Source organism: Arvicola amphibius, chromosome 10 (genome assembly GCF_903992535.2).
Source record: "Arvicola amphibius chromosome 10, mArvAmp1.2, whole genome shotgun sequence".
Classification (NCBI taxonomy): Eukaryota; Metazoa; Chordata; class Mammalia; order Rodentia; family Cricetidae; genus Arvicola; species Arvicola amphibius.
Window position 1 is genome coordinate 106,245,006 of NC_052056.1, and position 22,367 is coordinate 106,267,372.

Consider the following 22,367-nt stretch of genomic DNA (forward strand, 5'->3'; position numbering starts at 1 on the left):
GATCCAGGTTCAATTTTCAGCACCCACATGGCAGCTTACACCTGTACGTAACGGCTGTTCTAGGGGATCTAACTCCCTCTCACACAGACATAGATGCAGGCAAAATACCAATGTACATAAAACAAAGATAAAGTATCAAATGATAAACACATATACTACCAAACTATCCTGCTTGCCTGATGGCTTCATTTGACTTGGCTGGTAAGATGCTCTTCTTTCACACTCCACTGTGGCTACTCTGAGAGCAAGCTACCAAACCTGAAGAACTATGTACAAGATCTGTTTCCCCTCCTCTACCCTCTCACTCATTTTGAGGTTACAGTCCTGGCTGTCTTGGAACTTGCTATGTTGACCAAGTCGGCCTTGAACTCGATATCTATTAGCCTCTGCCTTCCAAATGCTGAGGAGGCAGGCGCCACCACAGTCAACTGTCTTTCACTTTTTTCTTGACTTGAAACATCTACTTTCAAGCTTCCATTGAGAAACTGAGTAATCCAATACTCACCTGAAAGGAGAGATGCCATGATCAAGAAGGTACTACCTAATTAGTAAGCTTTAGTGGTCCCAAGGGTAAGAGTATGTGCCTGCCCGCCTACATGTTCCTGTTTCACCCACAATTCTGTGAATTTCATAAGGTACATTCTATCCTTTTACTATACCCATAGCAATTACAGCTACACTTGACATCTCACTGAGCATGCATATCACGACATAGTGTTCTAAAGCAAACCAAAGTGCACACTTATGGCAAGAAGGTAATAAATATTCTGGAGGCTGAACAAATGCACAACCTTACTAAACAAGTGTTCACAACCACTTGGCACCTAGGTCAGAGAAACTGCTGTCAAATTAAAATACTCACAAGAAATTGATTTTAAAAACAAACAAACAAACAAACAAACAAACACCTCCGGAAAAGCAAAAAACCCAGGATAGCCAAAACAATCTCTGACTTCAAACTCTACTACAGAGCTACAGTACTAAAAACAGCCTGGTGTTGGCATAAGAACAGACAGGAGGACTAATGGAACTGAATAGAAGACCTGGATATCAATCCACACATCTTCACACACCTGAGTTTTGACAAAGAAGCAAAAAATATCAAATGAAAAAAAGAAAGCATATTTAATGAGTGGTGCTGGCATAACTGAATATCAACATGTAGAAGAATGAAAATAGACCCGTATCTATCACCATGCACAAAACTCAAGTCCAAATGGATCAAAAACCTCAACATTAAAGCCAGCCACATTGAACCTTATAGAAGAGAAAGTGGGAAGTACACTTGAATGCATTGGCACAGGAAACCACTTCCTAAATAGAACCCTAGCAGCACAGTCACAGAGAGAAACAATTAACAAATGGGACCTCCTGAAACTGAAAAGCTTCTGTAAAACAAAGGACACGGTCAACAAGACAAAATGACAGCCTACAGAATGGGAAAAGATCTTCACTAACCCCACATCAGACAGAGGTCTGATCTCCAAAATATAGAAAGAACTCAAGAAATTGGACACCAAAAGATCACATAATCCAATAAAAAAAAAAATGGAGTACAGACCTAAACAGAGAACTCTCAACAGAAGAATCTAAAATGACTGAAAGACACTTAAGGAAATGTTCAGCATCCTTAGTCATCAGAGAAATGCAAATCAAAACAACTCTGAGATTCCATCTTACACCTGTAAGAATGGCCAAGATCAAAAACCTGATGACAACTTATGCTGGAGAGGTTGTGGGGAAAAGGGAACACTTCTGCATTAGTGGTAGGAATGCAAGCTGGTGCAACCTCTTTGGATGTCAGTGTGGCAATTTCTCAGAAAATTAGGAAACAACCTTCCTCAAGACCCAGTAATACCACTTTTGGGTATATATCCAAAGGATGCTCAATTGTGCCACAAGGATATGTGCTCAATTATGTTCATAGCAGCTTTGTTTGTCATAGCCAGAACCTGGAAACAACCTAAATGCCCCTCGACCAAAGAATGGATGAAGAAAATGTGGTATATTTACATAATGGAGTACTACACAGCAGAAAAAAATAACAACAGCTTGAATTTTGCAAGAAAATGGATGGAGCTTGAAAACATTGAGTGAGGTAACCCAGACACAGAAAGACAACTATCACATGTACTCACTCATTGGTGGTTTTTAAACATAAAGCAAAGAAAGGCAGCCTAAAAACCACAATCCCAGAGAACTTAGACAACAATACGGACACTAAGAGAGACTTACATAGATCTAATCTACATGGGAAGTAGAAAGTAGAAAAAGACAAGATCTCCTGAGTAAATTGGGAGCATGGGGACCTTGGGGGAGGATTGAAGGAGGGAGGGGAGAGGCAGGGAGGGGAGCAGAGAAAAATGTAGAGCTCAATAAATATCAATTAAAAATGTATATAAAAATTTTTAAAAAAGACAAAAACCCCACCTCCACCCTAGTATAACTTGCAGAAATATAGTTTAGTCAAATTAACAAGTCACAGGCTTTTTTGAATATTCAAGTCATAATTCAGTGTTTTTACTAATACTTAGCATATTACTCATAGGAGGAAAGAAACATTTACTAAATACCAAAATTATTTCCTTGAGCCCAACCTATCACATACCATTTCCACCATCTCCATTCTTAAGTCAGGAAAGAGATGAGAAAGATCGTGATCAGCACAACAGAACTCAGTTCATCACAGAGCTGCGATTTTACATACAACCTGCCTGCAGTCCTAGCGCACACCCCTCCATCACACTTCACACTGCATGATTTTTCCAAGTTTAACCGATACTTAACCTTTTTTTTTTTTTTTAATTTTTTAGGGTCTCTCTGTGTAGCTCTGGCTGTCGTGAACTTACTCTGTAGACCAGGCTGGCCTCAAATTCAGAGAACCACCTGATTCTGCCTCCCAAATGCTGGGACTAAAGGCGTGTACCACCATATCTGGCTATAGTTACCTAATTCGTTGAAAGGCGACTGGTCTAGTGGTAGAGTTTGACCTTGTTCTTTGAATATTATTGGAGTTGAAGCCAACTGATGGTAAGGCGGCTTTCTCTGTGGTGTTTTAAACAGCTGTGGTTCATAACTGTGGGGTTTACAGTCATATTCTTCTGAAGGTTCAAAATTATACGGTGGGGCTTCTGAAGAAAGTTCTTCAAACCAGTTGAGGCTTATTGGCCCTAAATCTGCAAGAAAAGCAAAAATCCCACCTTATTTTAATCAGTGACACTGAGGAACTCCTGAGCAATGAAGATCATAACAAACAGGGCTGATAAAGGTGATTCCACTCATGCTAAGCCTGACAACCTGAGATACATTTGAGCCCACACTCAGAAGATGTGTTCACCTTGTGTTGTGGGATGCGCGCGCATACACACACACACACACACACACACACACGCAAAATCAATAAAAAATGTCAAAAAGATCATAGTAAAGAATAAAGGAGAGGGCATGGTTGTACTCATCTGTTATTCCACTTTCAGTAGGTCTGAGGCAGGAGGACTGAAGACTGAAAACAGCCCAGGCTACACACTGAGACCTTCATTTCAATAAACAAAACAATGCCAGCAAGAGAGCTCAGCAAGTAAAGGGGCTTTACTGCCAAGCCTGGAGAGACCTCAGCTCATGACCAGAATCCACATGGTGGAAGCAAAGAATTGACTCTTGCAAGTTGTTCCCTAACTGCCCTGCCACTCTGTTCCCACCCACAAAATAAATTTAGACATATTAAAAATAAATAAATAAAACAAGGGGCTGGAGAAATGGCTCAGAGGTTAAGAGCACTGGCTGCTCTTCTAGAGGTTTTGAGTTCAATTCCCAGCAAACACATGTTGGCTCACAACCATCTATAATGCGATCTGGTGCCTTCTTCTGGCCTGCAATGACCTGGCCTGTGCAGGAGAAACACTATATACATAATAAATAAACCTTTAAAAAATAACAAAGGAACTTGAAATTTTGACTAGCTGAGCATGGTGGTAAACAACTGTAATCCTATCACTTGGGGATTGAGTCAGAAAGATCTCAAGTTTGAGGTTAGCTACACAAAAACCATTTCTTAATTGGGTATGGTATCACACACTTATAATTCTAGTATTTAGGATCCTATAGCAGGAGGATGTCATGAGTTCCTGGCTAGCTTGCCTACACAGTGAGATTCTATCTTAAAAACCAATAGAGAAGGTGTGGGGTGGGGAGCTATCTTTTTCTTTTAAAATTTTAATTCATGTGCATTAGTGTTTTGACTGAATGTATGTCTGCATGAGCGTGTTGGTTATCCTGGAACTGGAGTTACAGTTGTGAGCTGTCATGTGGGTGCTGGGAATTGAACCTGGGTCTTGTGAAAGAACAGCTAGTGCTCTTAACTGCTGAGCCAGCTCTCCAGCCCTGGGAGCCTACTTTAATAAAAGAAAAAGCTGGGCATGTTGCCACACACCCAGTACTCAGCAAACAGAGGCAGATAAATTGCCGAGTTCAAGGCCAGCTTAGTCTACAGAGCAAGCTCCAGAAGAGCCAAGGCTACGTGGAAAAACAGTCTCGCAAAGCAAAGGGGGTGGGGGCGGGGAGGACTCCATAATACAGAGCATACCAAATACAAAAATAAGAACAAAACAAAAAAGAAAACAAGAACCATGACTGTGGGATACTTTAAGGCTCATTAAGCAAGATCATTAACGTACTCTTTTGAAAGTGCAGCAACACATACTTTTGAAAAAGTTACAAGGAGAAAGAATTTAGCTATATTATCTTTTCTACTCTCTTAACAATCATCAATTCAGGAAAAAAAAACCTATTCACATAAGCATGTATTCCCTAGATTAAAAAATGATTTTGAAGACTGAATATGACAAATCTCTTTATGGGTTAAAGAAACACTTTCAAATAAGTATGAAAAAAAAAAGATTCTGACATGGCAATGACAAAATGTCTAACACCCACCCCTATAGAGCAGTTTCACATGCTTCAGGAGGTTCAGTAAGCTAAATGCATTTCACAATTAGGCCATGGTGTCCTTCGCCTTTTTCACATCATAGCAAGGATGAGGTATGTAAACAACTGCTGCACCTCGAGACAGAAGGCAGTGCACCCAGCTACACTAGTACTGACATTTCCTGCCCACCCAAGGGGGAAATGTCAGGGACTCTCGAACAAAGCAAAAATGAACTGCATGAAGCTTATGTTTACATCTTGTTATTACTGTGTATGTGAAATGTGTGGGTGTGCATGTGCTGATGTGAACGTGGGGGTCAGAGACAACTGTGCACAGCTGCTTCTGTCCTTCCTTCATATGGCTTCTCGGCAACCAGCTGGTCACCAAACCTATGCAGCACGCACCCCTACCCACTAAGCCACCTGACTGAACTAGGCTTAATTCATTAGCACACACGTCCCAATATTCTGAGAAACAACATGCATACATTTCTGCAGACTGAAGTGTAACGAACAGAAAGCACTTTTGATGAGCTGTGAGCAAAACTCAGACACTTTTCACAAAAGGCCATCTTTTCCTGGGAAGGACAGCCAGACAAACCAAGTGCTCCGATCTGAAGCGTTTGGTAGACATTTTTCTCAAGAATGCAGTTAAGTTCATCGAGTAAAGAAAAAAGTTTGCTGCTAATGATGAAATGTGAGCTCCTATGAAATCAACCATTTCTAGGGATTCCCAGGGGCTGATTTCTTCCCAACGTCCAAAGAGTCGTCGGATCAGATCAGCTGCAGTACGAATGGATGTGAGTTTCTTAGTCATGCACTGCCAATACTCACTGACAGGATCTAATTCAGAGTCAGGTGTGTCTGCTCACGCTGCAATCCCAGTATACAGGGTGATCATTGCAAGTTTGAAACCAGCCTGATCTACTTAGCAAGTTTGAAATTAAGCCACGGTTACATAGCAAGATGAGGTCCTCAAAACAAGAAAAATGGGGCTGCAGAGACAGCTGTTTATGGCTCTTGCAGAGGACCCAAATCCAGTCCCTAGGACCCACATCAAGCAACTCACAAACACCTATCACACTAGCCCCAGGGCATCTGATGCCCTCTTCTGACCTCTGCAGGCACCCATACACACGGGCATATACCCACGCATACAGGCACATACATAGATATATGGTTTAAAATAACAAAAACAAATCCTAAAAGAAAGTCCATCAGTAGCATCACAACGCATCTGATTTGCTGGTAGCCCTTGCGAAGCAACTCTTCCCACCGGAAGTCGCGGTGTTACGACATCTCCCACCTATTTAGGTGTTCTCCAGCATCTGGTTGACCAGGAAAGGACTACGGTAACTAGATGTACGACTCCACAAAGAGCACAAAGAAAACTGCCAGGGACTGAGTTATTCATTGTTCACTTTAGAGACAGTCTCATGTGCCCCTTACTGCCCTTGAGCTCACTGTGTGGCTGAGGCTGACCTTTGACTTCTGATCCTTCTGCCTCTACTTCCCAAGTGGTGAGATTACAGGTGTCTGCTAATGCCTGGTTTAAGCCGAGGAACAAAGCCAGACAGCCAAACACTAGGCATGCACTCTACTGAGCTACATCCCAGTGTCACTCCCTTGCCCCCCTCTTCTAAAGAAAAAAACAACTGCCCAGCACTTGAGAGACAGAAGGTGGATCTCAGTGAGTTCAAAGCTAGCCAGATCTACAAAGCGAGTTCCAGGACAGCCAGGATTGTTACACAGAGAGACGCTGTCTCAAAAAACAAAGCAAAAGAAAAAAACCTTGGGTCTGAGCTCTGTAGGTCAGGCCATCATAGAATTCCCTATGTAACTCAAACTGGTTTTGACTTCATATTTAATCCACCTGGCTCAGTCTTCTACATCAAGTTCACTGGGATTATAAATGTCAACTATCGCGGGCCGGACAGGCTCCAAAGCTACAGAGAAACCCTGTCTCGAAAAACAAAACAACAACAACAACAAAAAAGTGAACCATCACACTTAGCGCCAAGTATTTTTTTGTTTGTTATTCTGAGACAGGGTCTTTCTATGTATCCCTAACAGAGCTTTATCTTGCTATGCAGACCAGGGCTGGTCTCAAACTCACAGAGCTCCACCTGCCTCTGCCTCAAGTGCTGTTTTTGTTTTCGTTTTTAATTTTTTTTTAAAGCAAGCATCCACCTTGCCTTACTTTATTGAAAATAGTTTCTAGATGTGACTTAATTTACCAAGTTTTATAAGAACTCGTCAATACCTGCTGTGCTGCATCGCGCCTGAAAAATTTCAAAAAAAGTTGGTCTCCTTTTGTATTCAATGGGCATTTTCTCTACAGTATTCCTCCGATGCTCGCTCTGCAAAAGAGAAGTAAAATACACTTCACAGGCTTGCTTTCTCGGTGACAGGTAAAATCAGAAGCGCTGCTAAATTTGCCCAACCAGACTACCTTAGGCCCATCTTTTGAGACAAGAACAGAATTTACCATGAGGATAGGGGACAGTTCATATTTGCGCTCCAAACCAAGTGGCTACTAGATAAAAGATACGCACCGGAAAGCGGATATAGTGCGGGTCAATAACAAAAGACCTTGCTATTATTTAAAATAAATCACGTTCACTTCATTACGGAACCGAGTTGACACAGACAGGATAGGTAATCCAGTAACTACAGAAGCGCGCCACAGCGGGCTCTCGGGACGCGCCAGGTCTCTGGGAGAGGGACGCCCGCGGGCTGCAAGGAGCTGGGCGGGAACCTATCCGGGGAGAGCCGGGGTGGGCGGCGGCCCAGGAGGAGCTCGAGCGGCTCCTCCGGGACGTCCGGCGTGTCTCCCCGGCCCCTGAGACCTCGAAGCGAGCGCCCGCATGTCCCTGGCCCTACTGACCCGCTCTGGCTGCAGACGCTGACAGACGCCGCGCCGTCTCACTTCACACGCTCGCGCGAAAAGCCCGCTCTGGGCCCGTGACGTCATGACTCCGCGACGCAGGGACGCAGTGCGAGCGCCGCCGCCCGGAAGTCAGGGGAGCGGATTACTCCGTCGCTGTTCCCGGCGGTTTCCGGGCCTCCTGTGTTAGCCCGGTCCCCACCGAGTGGAATGCTCGCCCATCCGCGGCACTCAGAATCTCTTACATCTTTTCTACCCCTCGAGCTAACGTTGGTCTCGGCGCCTTGGGGACAACGTGGGCCGATCTCTTGTGACTTCTTTCCTTCTTGATGTGGGTAGTGAAGGGACTGGCCATCTCTAGCGTGGTAAACAGGTCTCTGGCCGGCCTCGCCCTTCTTCCCCTTTTCCTTGGCCCTTTAGGTTACATTCCTAAAGCTAGCCACCAAGGTCTAGGCCCTTATTTGACCACTTCCCCCTCCTGAGGCTGACTACCAAGGACCAACAATCAAAATACTGAATTCCAGCAATCAAAAGCCCCTTTTGGCTATCCTAATTGACATGTCCAATCAAAATTAAACACTTCATCATAACACGGGATTTCCCCTTTTACCTTTATAATTTGTCATTTTTCTGTCTCTATCCGGAGGCAGTCCTTTGTCCCCCTCTGGAACAAATACCCCCTTACCCTTTCTCTTGTTCTCTGTCTCCTGTCTTTGCCTCTTATTCCCTGCCCTCTGTCCATCTGGGGCAAGTAAATCTTTGTGCTGAGAACTTGATCTTGGGGTGTCCTACACCAATACTGGTCTCTTATAAATTGAAATTTTGGTGATAGTTTATTTTCCTTTAACTTCGGTGTCTGCTGAGAGATGATGTCCTTGGCTGTTCTTTACACTTTAATCTCACTTCAGGACCTTGTACTGGTTCGCTGGATCTCTTTGGGCCTCTTCCCAAGGCCCTGCTTTCCACTTTTAATTTGACTCTTTTAATTGGTTTATTGAGGGCGGGTGGTAGGACCTGGCTTGGGTTGCAGGGTGCGACTCTTGCCACCAGGTTGGATAACAGTCCTGCAATAAGAGCTTCCTGCAGCCCTAGGTACTGTCTTTTACAATTTTAGGATGTGATCACCATGTTTTGTGAGTCTTTGGGAAACTGAGCTAGAAAACTGAAACGTAACCTCAGCCCTAAATTTACAGGGTAACAAGCCCGGTGCATCGTGGCTTTACTTTGGGTTTATTGTTTTAACCTTAGAAAACCTTCAGCTGGATTCAGCAAGTGAGATCATAGAGGGCCTTGCTTCTTCCAGAACATAATTAAGCAGTAAAAAGTTCTACTTGGATTAGAAAAAGAATGCCCTGGGTTTGGGGAATATGCCTCAAGAGTAGTGATTTTGCAGAGCCCTGGGTTAGAGACTCAGCGCTACAACAAAGACTGCTAGGAAAAGCCTGCTTGGCTCACTGGTATCATTTTGTCTGGTAATCAGTCATCCTTAGTTGTATCAGGAAGCATCACTAATGTAAAAACAAACAAACCTAAAACGTTTGAGGTAGGTCGGGCAGTGGTGGCGCATGCCTTTAATCCCAGCACTCGGGAGGCAGAGGCAGGCGGATCTCTGTGAGTTCGAGACCAGCCTGGTCTACAAGAACTAGCTCCAGGACAGGCTCCAAAGCTACAGAGAAACCCTGTCTCGAAAAAACCAAAAAAAAAAAAAAAAAATCAATCTTAATTTGCCGGGCGGTGGTGGCGCACGCCTTTAATCCCAGCACTCGGGAGGCAGAGGCAGGTGGATCTCTGTGAGTTCGAGGCCAGCCTGGTCTACAAGAGCTAGGTCCAGGACAGGCTCTAAAAAAGCTGCAGAGAAACCCTGTCTCGAAAAACCAAAAAAAAAAAAAAAAAGAGGTAGGTCTAGTGAGCAAAGAATAGGTGTGTGTGGTATTATCTAATAATAAACTGCTATTTACTAAATGTTTCTTACTATAAAATGTTTAGTATTGTCCACTGGGTAAATATTCATCAAGTAGGCCTGGAGAGATGGCTTAGTGGTTAAGAACACTGACTGCTCTTCCAGAGGTCCTGAGTTCATTTCCCAGCAACTGCATGATGGCTTACAACCACCCATAATGAGATCTGGTGGCCTCTTCTGGCCTGCGGGCACACATGTAGACAGAACACTGTATAATAAATAAATAAATAAATAAATAAATAAATAAATAAATAAATTTTTTTTTAAAAGCCAATTCCCTAGCCGGATAGCGGTGGCACACACCTTTAAAAAAACTAACCTGGTAACAGTCCCAAGTTTTGAGTTCGTATCCATTTGACTTCATGTACTTCCCTTGTGAAATTCGCATTGACCCTATAAATAATTAGGACTGGAGAGATGTCTGAGTGGTTAAGGACACTGGCTGCTTTTCCAGAGGTTCTGAGTTCCCCAGCACCCACATGGTGGCTCACAATGGGATCTGATGCCCTCTTCTGGTGTGCAGGTCTACACGAAGACAAAGCACACATACATTAAAAATAATAAACCTGCCTAAACATAATAATAACTTTCTGCTTAGAGGCGGATGGTGGTGCTGCACACTGGAGACAGAGGCAGGCAAATCTCTGAGTTCAAGGCCAGCCTGGTCTAAGGTGAGTTCCAGGACAGCCAGAGCTACACAGAGAGACCCTGTCTCAAAAAGCAAAGCAAAACAAACAAACAAAAATACTTTAAAAAAAAAAGGTGCTTTTCTCTCTGGGGAAGTTGGAGGGGAGAGGCGTCTCACTGAGATGGAGCCGTTGGGGTAATGAGAACCGGTAACACTCTTCACCTGAAAGATGTTCCGTTGTCGCACACTCCTGGCCCTCACCAGCTTGTGACTACGCTCCTTGCTCTCGGCGCAAGGAGCCTCAGAGCCACTGCACGTCTGCCATACTCTGTATCTTTGAGTGCAGTTGCTCCACTTGTTTACTACCATGAATGATAAGATTTGATTCACTAATTGTTTTCCAGTTATCATTTTCATCCACATATAATGTGCACTATGTCTTGATGTGAATAATGAATACTGTGAATAATGAACACAAGTCACATAGTTAGCATAGCACACCCTCACATAGTTGCCTTCTGTGTATCCTGTGTATAGGTGTATGACAGAGAGTACCAAATCTATTCTCTTAGCTAATCTCCATCTAGTACAGTATCATACGAGGGGGCAATCCCTAGGAAAAGGCTGGGTCTACAAAAGCTGTTGATTAAAACTCAATGACCGTGGAGGGTATGGAATAGTGCAGGTCCAGAGCCTAACTAAAATTTATTTCATGCTGTCATTAGTTCCCTAAAGATATAGTCTTTGCCCACCTCTGTGGTGTGGGACCTAATATCCTAATGAACATGTTAAAAAAAAAAAACTACCAACCAAATGTCCAATAATGCTATCAGTAGGCATCTGAGGCTTGTAGCTGAGATCTCTCCTGGTTTGTAACCCATCTCTCTGATGTTTGTACCAATGTATTTTTTTGGTTGTGAGCCTAGCCTTGAATGGCTGGGTCATCTCTTCAGTCCCATCAATGCATTTTTTCAAATGTCTTGATTTATGACTTTTTGTTCTGTAACTGTAGATAACTCATGAAACAGCCTCCACATTGAAACACAGAATTGGGGGCAGTCTAAATCTGTGTTTCTGGGCCATGATGACTCAAATTTGCCCCTCCCCCCGAATAAACTCATTCGTTTTGAGGTGAGAGCTGTGTTTTTACATTGACAGTCATTAACTACAGTCATCGCACTAGGTTTTTTTTGTTTTGTTTTGTTTTTGTTTTTTTGTTTTTTTTTTGTTTTTTTTTTTTTTTGGTTTTTTGAGACAGGGTTTCTCTGTGGCTTTGTAGCCTGTCCTGGAACTAGCTCTTGTAGACCATGCTGGCCTCGAACTCACAGAGATCCGCCTGCCTCTGCCTCCCGAGTGCTGGGATTAAAGGTGTGTGCCACCACCACCCGGCTCATCACACTAGGTTTACTCGTCCCACCTAACTGCACCTTTATGCCTTTTGACCAACACCGCCCCCACCGGTGATTGTGTATTTGAGACCCTTAGATTGTATATATGAGATCACATCATGGGTTTTTTTCTGTCCTAGCTTATTGCACTTAACATAGTGTCCTCCAGGTTCATCCAGAACAAAAACAAGCAAGCAAGCAAGCAAGCAAAGTAGCATTTGGATATATAGTCAAGCTTGTCTCAAACTTGTGAGTCTCCTGCCCCAGCCTTCCAGGTTCTGGGGTTACAGGACCTGCAGCACCACAACTACTTTCTCTTTTTGTTTAATGACTAAATGAAATCCCCATAGATGACAGCTTCTTTACTCACCTGATACTTAGGCTGCTTCCATAGTTTGACTCTTGGATGAACACAGAGTATAGGATCTTCTAACATCTTGATTTCACTTTCTTTGAGTATGCATACAAACAGCGGGATTGCTAGGTCATCTGGTAGTTATAATTTTTTCTAAAGATTTGCTTACATATTTTTAAAATTATGTATGTATATGTGTTTCTATGCATGCGAGCGCAGGTTACAGGCCAAGAAGGGTGTCAGGTAGTCTGGAGCTAGACTTCCAGGTGTTTGAGAGTCCCTCAGTGTGGAGTGGGTGCTGGGAACTGAAGTTGGCAAGAATACTCTGCACTCTTAGCCACGGAGCCGTCTCTCTTGCCCTCCTATTTTTAATTCCTGAGGCAGCTCTTTTGTTTCCCCTACTACTTGTACCAATTTACATTCTCCCCAGCCAATACCAGATCAACAAAATAGTCATCAAGAGAATACATGAGTGAAATAGTTAATTAAAGCCTGCTGAAGACAGAAATGAAAATCAGCCTTGAGAAAAAAAAATTGAGAACTGCAAATTGAAAAAGTAGGAAAACAATTAGTAGTCACATGGATAGCTCCTTCTTCAATTAGGGAACTGTGGGGTGGAGGGCATCAGCTCTCACTCTGGAATAAAATGAGGAAACCTGGGTGACCCGAACCAGATCTGCAAGGAGGAAGAGACAGGTGAGGGTGGAAAGCAAACCAAGAACCCAAACTCCAGGAGGAAACTCCCTCAATGGAGCACGTTGTCCGAGTTCCCTATGGTTTATACCAAGGTTATGGGGTCACACAGCCTCTGAACCATCCTAGCCTCTGGGGACCCTGTAAACAGCAAGACTGGAGTAACTTGCGTCCTCCTGTTTTTCTGGCCAGGCCAGTGCCTATGGTACCAGCAAATGCCTCTGAGTCCTGCATGTACCCTTACAAGAGGGCTCAGCTTCAGGCCATTCTCACCCAGATGAACCCCGACCTGAGCCTACGGCTATGCAAGGCCAACACTAAGGAGGTGGGCGTACAGGTGAACCTTCGGGTGGACAGGTCAGTGCAGTGCTCACTGGGCCCTCAGACCCTACACAGCAGCTTCCTCTCGGACAGAAGCAGCCCCAGGAAGCCTGAAGAGATTTACCAGAGAGCCTTGATCCAGCTACCTAAGGATGAGGAAGACAGAGGAAGCCAAGAGCTTAAAGGACCTGCAGAGGCCAGTCAGTTGCTGCCACCTACGTCGAGGCCAGATGGTAACAAGCAGGAGAGCTTCCCACAGCTGAAGGAAGTCGGGGAGGAAGACACCCCCAGGTCTGGGGACAGGAAAAGCAAGCTGGTATGTGGAAACACAGACACAGTCCACTTGGGAAGCTCAGCTTCCAGCTGCACGGTAGCTTCTCCACGGTAGCTTCTCCCTCCTCAAGCCCTCACCAGCACCGTCCTTCCTCCTTCCGTTTCCAAAGCAGTAAGTCTGTCTCATTTCTGCCTTTCCTTTGGTGAGGAAAGTGAAGTTTTGTAGGTGGCAGCTGACTGAATTAGCGGAGCCGCATACAGAATAGCTGAAAGCGAGGCCCAGGCAGTCAACTGTTACATTTAGGCTATCCATTAGGAGATGAGGGGCTAGATCCCACCCTACCCCACCCCTGTTGGTAATAGACTCCCGTTTCTCTTCATTTTCAGTTTTTGGAACCAAAATACGGCTATTTTCACTGTACAGATTGTAACACCAGATGGGAGAGCGCATACGTGTGGTGCATCTCTGGTACCAATAAAGTAAGCAAACCTGGGGAAGGGGCGCTGAGGCCTGCAACACAGGTGTTAGTGGGAGAACGCGGTTTCCACTCCTTCACCTCGGCATCCTTACTGACAGGCAGTCATGGTGAATCTTACAGTGACACTCCCATTAAGTGTGAACGGCAACGTCTAAATAAGTAACTAAATATACTACCAGGAGTGGTAACATGTACGCTTATAACTGCAGCTCTTGATAGGGAAGGATCAGGTCCTGACCAGCATAGGCCACATAAAGAGATCTTTACACACATCTCAAAAACAAACAAGCTGGCACAGCTTTGGTCCCAGCACTTGAGAGACAGCTGCAGGCAGATCTGTGAGTTCGAGGCCTGGTTTACATAGTGAGTTCCAGGGCAGCCAGAGCTACATAGTGAGACCCTGTCTCAAAACAGAATAAGACAAAAAAAACCTCTCCAGCGTCTAGGAAAAGAACAGGCTGGAGAAATGGGGACTCTGGAGCTGGGTGTGATAGACAGGCCTGCAGTCTCTGCACTTGGGAAGTAGAGGCAGGCAGATGTCACGTTAAATGTCAGTCTGGGCTATTTTAGATCCGACCTCAGAAAACAAGGCCAAGTTCCTCCTCCTGTAACCGGGGTTCTATAATATAACTCCTTCCACAAACTCGAAACAACAAATAAACGTATTCCGATAGGAGCCGTGCAGACCAAAGTGCAGTGTGGTAATAGGTTCAGTGACGCCCATGGCTTGGAAGCAGTGCAGAAATGACACAAAAGTGGCAGATTAGCCTGTCTAACAGACCACATCCTGATGTCCAAATAAGACTTTAAAGCAGTGTTTCTCAATCTGTGGGTTGCAACCCCATTTGGCTGTCGAACCCTTCATGAGTTGCCTAAGACCATCAGAAAACACGAATATTTACATTGAGTCATAACAGTAGCAAAAATTTATGAAGTAGCAATGAAAACAATTTTATGGTTAGGGGTCACTACAACATGAGAAACTGTATCAAAGGGTCACAGTGTTAGGAAGGTTGAGAACCGCTGCTTTAATGTAACAGAAAGGACAGGCATGGTGGTGGCATTTGGAGGCAGAGAAAAGCCTATCTCTGCAAGTTTAAAGCCGGCTTGGTCCTACATAGCAAGTTCAGGCCAGCCAGGGCTACACAGTTGCGACCCTTTTCAATAAAAAAAAAGAAAACTAGAGATATTGCTAAGTAAACCAGGGAGAAAATGTTCAGGAGACGATGCACAAAGCCTAGAACGTAGGCAATGCTGATGGGTAGTCATAAGGAACTAAATGCAAGTGGAAAGTTAGATATTTCAGGGCAAAATGACTGGGACAAAAGGAGGAATTGGCCCATACACGGACCAAATCTAGTAATAGCTGTGCTCTATGGAGTACCTACTATGGTCTCTCTATGTTGCTGAATAGTCATCAGAACTATAGAAAAAGGAATGCTAGCTCAAATTTACAAGTCAAGGAAATTGTAAGTGATGGAACTCAGAGCTCAAAGTATCTGTGGCTGGGGATATGGCTCAGTGGTTAAGAGCACTGACTGTTCTTCCAGGGGACCCAGGGTTCAATTCCCAGCACCCACATGGTAGCTCACACCTGTTTGTAACTCCTGTTTCAGGGGTTAAATACCCTTATGCAGACATACAGGCAAAAAACCAATGAGCTAGGCTGTGGTGGCACATGCCTTTAATCCCAGCACTTGGGAGGCAGAGGCAGGCAGATCTCTGTGTGTTCAAGGCCAGCCTGGTCTACAAGAGCTAGTTCCAGGACAGGTACCAAAGCTACAGAGAAACCTTGTCTCAAAAAAAAAAAAAATCAAAAGCCAGGCGGTGGTGGCGCACGCCTTTAATTCCAGCACTCGGGAGGCAGAGGCAGGCGGATCTCTGAGTTCGAGGCCAGCCTGATCTACAAGAGCTAGTTCCAGGACAGACTCTAGAAACTACAGGGAAACCCTGTCTCGAAACAAAACAAAAAAAAAATCAAAAAACCAACCAACCAACCAAACAAACAAAAATAACCACCAGTGCACATAAAAAATTAAAAAAATAGAAACTCAAGTATGTGACTGGAGGATGGGCTTATTGGTTCAGGGGACTGGTTTGAGTCCTAGCACCCACATTGTGACTCACAACTATCTGTAGCTCCAGTCCCAAGGGATCTAAAGCCCTCTCCTGGCCTCTTCTGGGCCATGTACATGGTACACAGACATACAGGCTGGCAAACAAAACAAACAACAACAGCAACCACAACAAAAATAAATCTCACAAAAATAAAACTCTCAAGGGCAGAAGCTCCATACAAGACAAGCAAGGTAATAAAGTGACAGAACACATTGTATCAAAAAGAGCTAGGGGCGGGGCTGGAGAGGTGGCACAACACTTAAGGGCTCTTACTGCTCTTACAGACACCGTTGTGGCAGATAACAACCACTCGTAGCTCCGGTTCTAAGGGATCTAGTGTCCTCTTCTGACCTCTGTGTACTGCACACACTCAGTGTACATGCATACTTTCATACACAAAGTTTTAAGTTAAAAAATAAGCAAAGTATCTTAAAAAGAAACATGACAACTAGGGACCTAGGAAATGTATGCATATATCTGCTTGTATTAAAAAAGCCAATTTCTCTTTAGGTTTATTTTAAACAACTCTGCTGCAAGTGCCAAAAGAAATTTAATCCTTACCGAGTAGAAGCAATCCAGTGTCAGGTAAGTGCACAGAAAGCTTTGACTCCATCACAACGTGTTTGGATCTTACAGACCCGGGTCTTGGCATGGGGATACTCGATCTTCTGTATGTGTAAACGCTTAGATTATTATAGGAAAAGGAATAAAAGCATAAATTCCATTAATTTTTCTTTGGAGAGAAAGAGGGGGAAGATCCACTCTTTTACGTTTCCAGTGTCAGCCCTAGGGCTATAATCATGACACTGGGATACTGAAGCAGCAGAGTCAAAAGTTCAAGGCTAGTCTGGGCTTCTTGGTGCTCTTTCTCAATAACCAAAACAAACCAGAAAGCTGCCTTCTGTAGTGTGCTTATGCACAGTATCTTTGGAACATCTCCCTTTTGATGGTTAACCATCAAAATGCTAGAGCGTTTTGCCTACATTGGTTCCATGGCCTGAATTAACCCTTGTGAAGATGTTCCCATTCTGCAGGCCACAACGTCAAGTTCAAGGAAGATGTGGTAGGTTGCCAGGGGTCAGATTTATAGCTTAAATCCTAATTGGATGTCATGGCATCTTCAAGGTTTGGAAAGTCTCTGAGTTTAGATGACTTTTTTTTTTTTTGTAGTCAGGAAGGTTTGGGGTAGAAAGAAGGCTCAGTGGTTAAAAGCACTGGCTGCTCTTCCAGAGGACCTGAGTTTGGTTCCCAGCTCCCACGTTAGGAGCCTTACAACTGCCTGTAAATCCAGATTAAGGGGATCCTCTGCCCTCTTCTGGCCTCTATGTGCACCCGCAGGCATACGTGTACATCCACACACAGATTCACACACACACACACACACACACACACAAATAAAATTAAGCAAATCTTTCTTCTAAAGGTTACAGTGAGAAGAGAGCATACTAGGGCTTGAATCCAAGGCAGCCTTGGAAGCTAGGCAAGCGCTCTGCCTCTGAGCTACACCCTCATCCAAAGAGCCATTTATTTTTAGACTCCTTCACTTACAATATGTTCTTCTTTGGTTAACCCCTGGGGCTGGAGGGAGGTAGATCATGCCTAAGGCAGCAGTGGTAATAGCTGTGTGAGTGTGTGTGTGTGTGTGTGTGTGTGTGTGTGTGTGTGTATAGAGTTGTGTGAGGGTCAGGTTACCACATCAAAGGTTTTCAAGTTTTTGAAAATGAAATGACCTGGTGACAGAGTGGTTACAAGAAATCCATGAAAACCAGGCAGTGGTGGCGCATGCCTTTAATCCCAGCACTCAGGAGGCAGAGGCAGGCAGATCTCTGTGAGTTTGAGGCCAGCCTGGTCTACAAGAGCTAGTTCTGGGACAGGCTCCAAAACTACAGAGAAACCCTGTCTCAAAAAACAAATAAATAATAAATAAACAAAGAAATCCATGAAAACAAGAATCATAATCATCAACAATCTGTAATTGAAAATATTGAAAGAAAAATATTCCCCCTCTTTGGATCTTAGAGTAGGAAGATATTTTTGTTATTTTCTAAATGGTATGATTTTCAGTTATATTACAATAAAATTAATTTTAGACCCTGAAGGACAGAGGACAGCCTTTTCCTCCTACCACCCTATCTGGGGATTGAACTCTGATCCTCAGCCTTTGTGGCAAGTGCCTTTGTCAACTGAGCCATCTCATTGGCTCATTTTCCATTTCTAATTATTAGCTCAACTTTTTCTAACTTTCTGTCAAACTCAATGAAATGGCTGGATTTTTCTCTTCTAAGAAGAATTTTCAGTTGGGCGGTGGTGGCTCCTGCCTTTAATCCCAGCACTTGGGAAGCAGAGGCAGGCAGATCTCTCTGAGTTCAAGGCCAGCCTGGTCTACAGAGTCAGTTCTAAAACCGCCAGGGATACATAGAGAGACCTGGTCCTAAAGAACAAAACAAAACAAACTTTGAGATCTTTGCTGGAAATTTTAATCTCTTTTCCTTCAACATATTAATCATTGTTGTTTGTTGATTTTTGAGATGATTTCACCCCATAGTCCAAGCTGGCCTGGAGCTCATTATGTAGGATAAATTGACCTTGAATTCATGGGACTCCTCCTGTCTCAGACTCCCAAGTTCCAGACTTATAGGTGTGACCTATAAATCCATGCCCAACAAGGATAATTATTTTATTTTTTTATTTTAAGATTTATTTATTGTGTATACAGTATTCTGCCTACATGCATGCCTGTGGGCCAGGAGAGGGCACCAGATCTCATTACAGATAGTTGTGAGTCACCGTGTGGTTGCTGGGAATTGAACTCAGGACTTTTAGGCAGGCAGCACTCTTTTTTGTTTTTTTGGTTTTTTTTTTGTTATTTTCAAGACAGGGTTTCCCTGTAGTTTCTAGAGCCTGTCCTGGAACTAGCTCTTATAGACCAGGCTGGCCTCGAACTCAGAGATCCGCCTGCCTCTGCCTCCCGAGTGCTGGGATTAAAGGCGTGCGCCACCACCGCCCGGCCCAGGCAGCGCTCTTAACCACTGAGCCATCTCTCCATTTCTTTTCTTTCTTTTTTTTGAGATAAAGTATACTGTGTTTCCCTGGCTGTCCTGGAATTGACTCTTAGAACAGATTGGCCTCAAACTCACAGAAATCTGCCTGTCTCTGTCTCCCCAATGTGTGTGCCATCATCATTTGGAAAGGATAGTTATTTTCATGTCATTTTTAAAATGTGTTTTTTGAGACAATGTCTTGGCTGGCCTGGAATTCGATCTGCCAGCCTCTGCCTCCTGAAATGCTGGGATTAAAGGCATGTAGCACGACTCCCATTGTAAGCATAGTTATTTTAAATTTAGTGTCAGATAAATCTATTAACTTGACCTCCCATGGGGCTGTTGCTCTCCTCTTGGTGTGTCAAGCTTGCTGTTTTGTCTCCTCATAGGCATATTTATTTATTTTGTTTGTATTTTGAGACAGGGTTTCTCTGTGTAGCCCTGGCTGTCCTGAAACTTGCTCTGTAGACCAGGCTGGCCTCGAACTCACAGAGATCCACCTCTGCCTCCTAAGGGCTGGGATTAAAGACACACACCACTGTCATCTGGCTATGCCTAGTTATTTTTGATTGTGTGCTAGCATTGCATATGACAATCTGTAGTGCTAACTTGTGGCTTAGGGCAGCGTCTTCTTCCAGAGAGGATTTGTGCCCGCTTCTCACAGGCAGATAGACACTAGCAATTTCAGACCATGCATGTTTTCTACCCATGGCTGGTCTGTTTTGAAACAGAGCTTCAGATCTGTGATGGCAGGCTTAGTTTTTGTTAATCCTTATTCAGTGGGTATGGCCCTGGGTCCCTAGACCAGCTCTGAGCTGCTGGGGGCAGTGCTCTTTCACTCCGGCGTACCCCTTTATCCCTGTCCCTTTGTTAATCTCCTTTCCAGTTTCCTGTCCTCTCACCTCATCCAGAACTCATATGGAACAGGTACTGTTCCATATGGCAACTCTGTTGCCTCTTTGGTGACAGGTGTTCACCCCACTCTATAAAGTCAGTACTATAAGATAGTATAGGAGCTAAGTCCCAGAGTTTCATGAGATCATCTTGTTGTTCTGCCTGTCTCTACCTCCAGCATTCTGGGATTAAAGGCATGTGTCACCATCACTGCTGGGCCTTAATATTTATTTATATCTTGTATATAGGAGTTTTGTCCACAGGTATGAATGTGCACCATGTGTGTATAGTGCCAACTGAGGCCGGAGAAGGTCAGGGAATCCCCTAGAACTAGAGTTACAGTCTGTGGTGAGCCACCATGTTGATACTGGGCTTCAAACCTGGGTCCTCTATAAGGGTAACATAGGCTCAATCGCTTAGCCATCTGTCCATTCTCCTTAGATCTTATTGTCTTTAAAATCCTTTCTATAGTGGGAAATAGAAACCAATTTATAGGAGACACATCTTAACTTTTATTTACTTTTTATACCAGTCCCTAAGTTAGGTTCACTTACATAGCTGTGTTTTCACTTAATGTGCTGCCTGTTCTCTCCACTGCCTTTAAGCAACTGTTCCAGGTTCAGCTTTTCTAACTGTCCAGGAGGCTTGATAAGCATTATTTAATCCACTATAGAAAGAAGTAGAAATCTAGCTTTAGAATAACTTCATTTGGTCTGGCTTTTTCTTTCTTAAAGAGGGGGGAATAAGGGGCTACAGAGATGGCTCAGTGGTTAAGAGCACTGGTTACTCTTCCAGAGGTCCTGCGTTCAATTCCCAGCAACTACATGGTGGTTCACAATCATCTGTAATGAGATCTAGTGCCCCCTTCTGCCATGCAGGCATACACGCAGGCAAAACATTATATATAATGAATAAATCTTAAAAAAAAAAACAAGAAGGGGGTTAATTCGGTGAATGGATCTACGTGAGGTACTTGGAATGGTGACAGTCAAGCAGAACCCCGTTTTGGAATTAATTTGTAAGAAAGGATGCCCCTCCACTAGAGGAGGGAGGATGTGACTGTCTTCTGGTGTTGAGTAAACTGAATTGAAGACTCCTGCTTGGGAAACACTAATGCTCGTCCTCTGTCTTCAGAAGATAAACCTTGCTCTGTCTGTGAGGTGGAGGGTGGATCAATGTGCATTTAAGGTTTGTACCGACTAGGTAGATGTGCCAGGCTCTCTAGGATGGGCTCTTGACTGGAGGGCATGGCTTTCAATATCAGTGAAGATGGTATATATCTGAGAAGAAAAGAATTTAGCCTCCTGGGCCAGCAAGTCAGCAGGCAAGGTACTTGCTGCCTAGCCTGACCTGACTCTATTGCAGGGCCCAGCAATGACGGAAGGGAGAGAAGCCAGTTGTTCTCTGACATCACACTCAAGTCAATGCCACCCCCACCCACCCCCCACACTAAATGTAAAAATAAATGAATTGGTACACACGTAGCTTATATATATTGACTACATTAAAAGTGAACTTAGCTTCCTCAGATCTTCCGTTCCTAGTTGTAACAACAATTCAGACTGTGTTCAGTCTTTGTCAGCGTGCCCCTTACAGAGTAAAGTCACCCCTGGTTGAAGCCACGGCTCTCCTGTTGTTTGATTAAATGATTCCCTGCACACTGCCTCTAATCTCCACTGGTGATAGATATGTAAAACGACACGCAGACACTCCTAGAAGCCCGCCTCACCTTATTTTACTATCGTCTTGGTTGGCACGGTGATATTCTCTTGAGCAGCTTCAGTGATCATTCAGGTGGCATTTGAAGGAACAAAAAAAAAAAAAAAAAACCAGGCAGTTTAGTGAAAGATGGAAAGAGGCTTCTTGTGGAACTTGGAGGAAGCCGCAGCTACAGGATGAAGGGGGAGGGAAGGGGTCTTTTCGGTTGGCGGGCTGCACTTGGAACACGAATTGATCATTTTAACGGTCCTAATTTTGCCTCCCAAAGACCTGCTCCAAATCCTGTTGCGCCTGTCCTCAGAAGAAAAGACACATTGATCTCAGGAGGCCGCATCGCCAGGAGCTCTGCGGCCGCTGCAAAGACAAGAAATTCTCCTGTAGCAATGTTTACAGCTTTAAATACATCCTGTGACAGCAGGGCTGGTTTCCAGTCTGTAGACCTGGCAGGGGCGTAGTGCTCTGTGCAAGCTGGCTCTGCCTAGACAACGGAGAGCAGTCTATGTGTTTGTGCTTGTTGTAGGTTGGGAAACAGTTGTACGATGTGAATAGAATAAAATAAATGCATGTGAACTAGATAGACCCGTGAGAAGCACATTAATGATAATTCCTGGGTAAAAACAACAAAGGCATACTGGAAATGGTAGCTACTGATAGGAAGGAGGAGGAGAAAAAAGTCAGGCATGGTGGC

At 44.1% G+C, this 22,367-nt stretch overlaps 2 protein-coding genes across 2 annotated transcripts in view; one reads left to right on the plus strand and one right to left on the minus strand.

Annotated features, from left to right (window-relative positions):
- Positions 1-7,872, minus strand: part of Brca2 (BRCA2 DNA repair associated) — a 43,231-nt gene extending 35,359 nt beyond the window's left edge. Inside the window, 3 exon segments of the mRNA XM_038345727.1 lie at positions 2,949-3,176; positions 7,187-7,283; positions 7,811-7,872. Of these exon segments, the coding sequence (XP_038201655.1) occupies positions 2,949-3,176; positions 7,187-7,253 (295 nt within the window). The 5' untranslated portion in view covers positions 7,254-7,283; positions 7,811-7,872.
- A 5,017-nt stretch (positions 7,873-12,889) lies between these two features.
- Zar1l (zygote arrest 1 like) lies at positions 12,890-22,091 on the plus strand. The gene is made up of 4 exons (XM_038344610.1): positions 12,890-13,492; positions 13,792-13,908; positions 16,536-16,610; positions 21,948-22,091. Exons 1-4 carry the CDS (start codon positions 12,890-12,892, stop codon positions 22,089-22,091), a joined length of 939 nt encoding a protein of 312 aa, XP_038200538.1.
- The last annotated feature ends 276 nt before the right edge of the window (positions 22,092-22,367 follow it).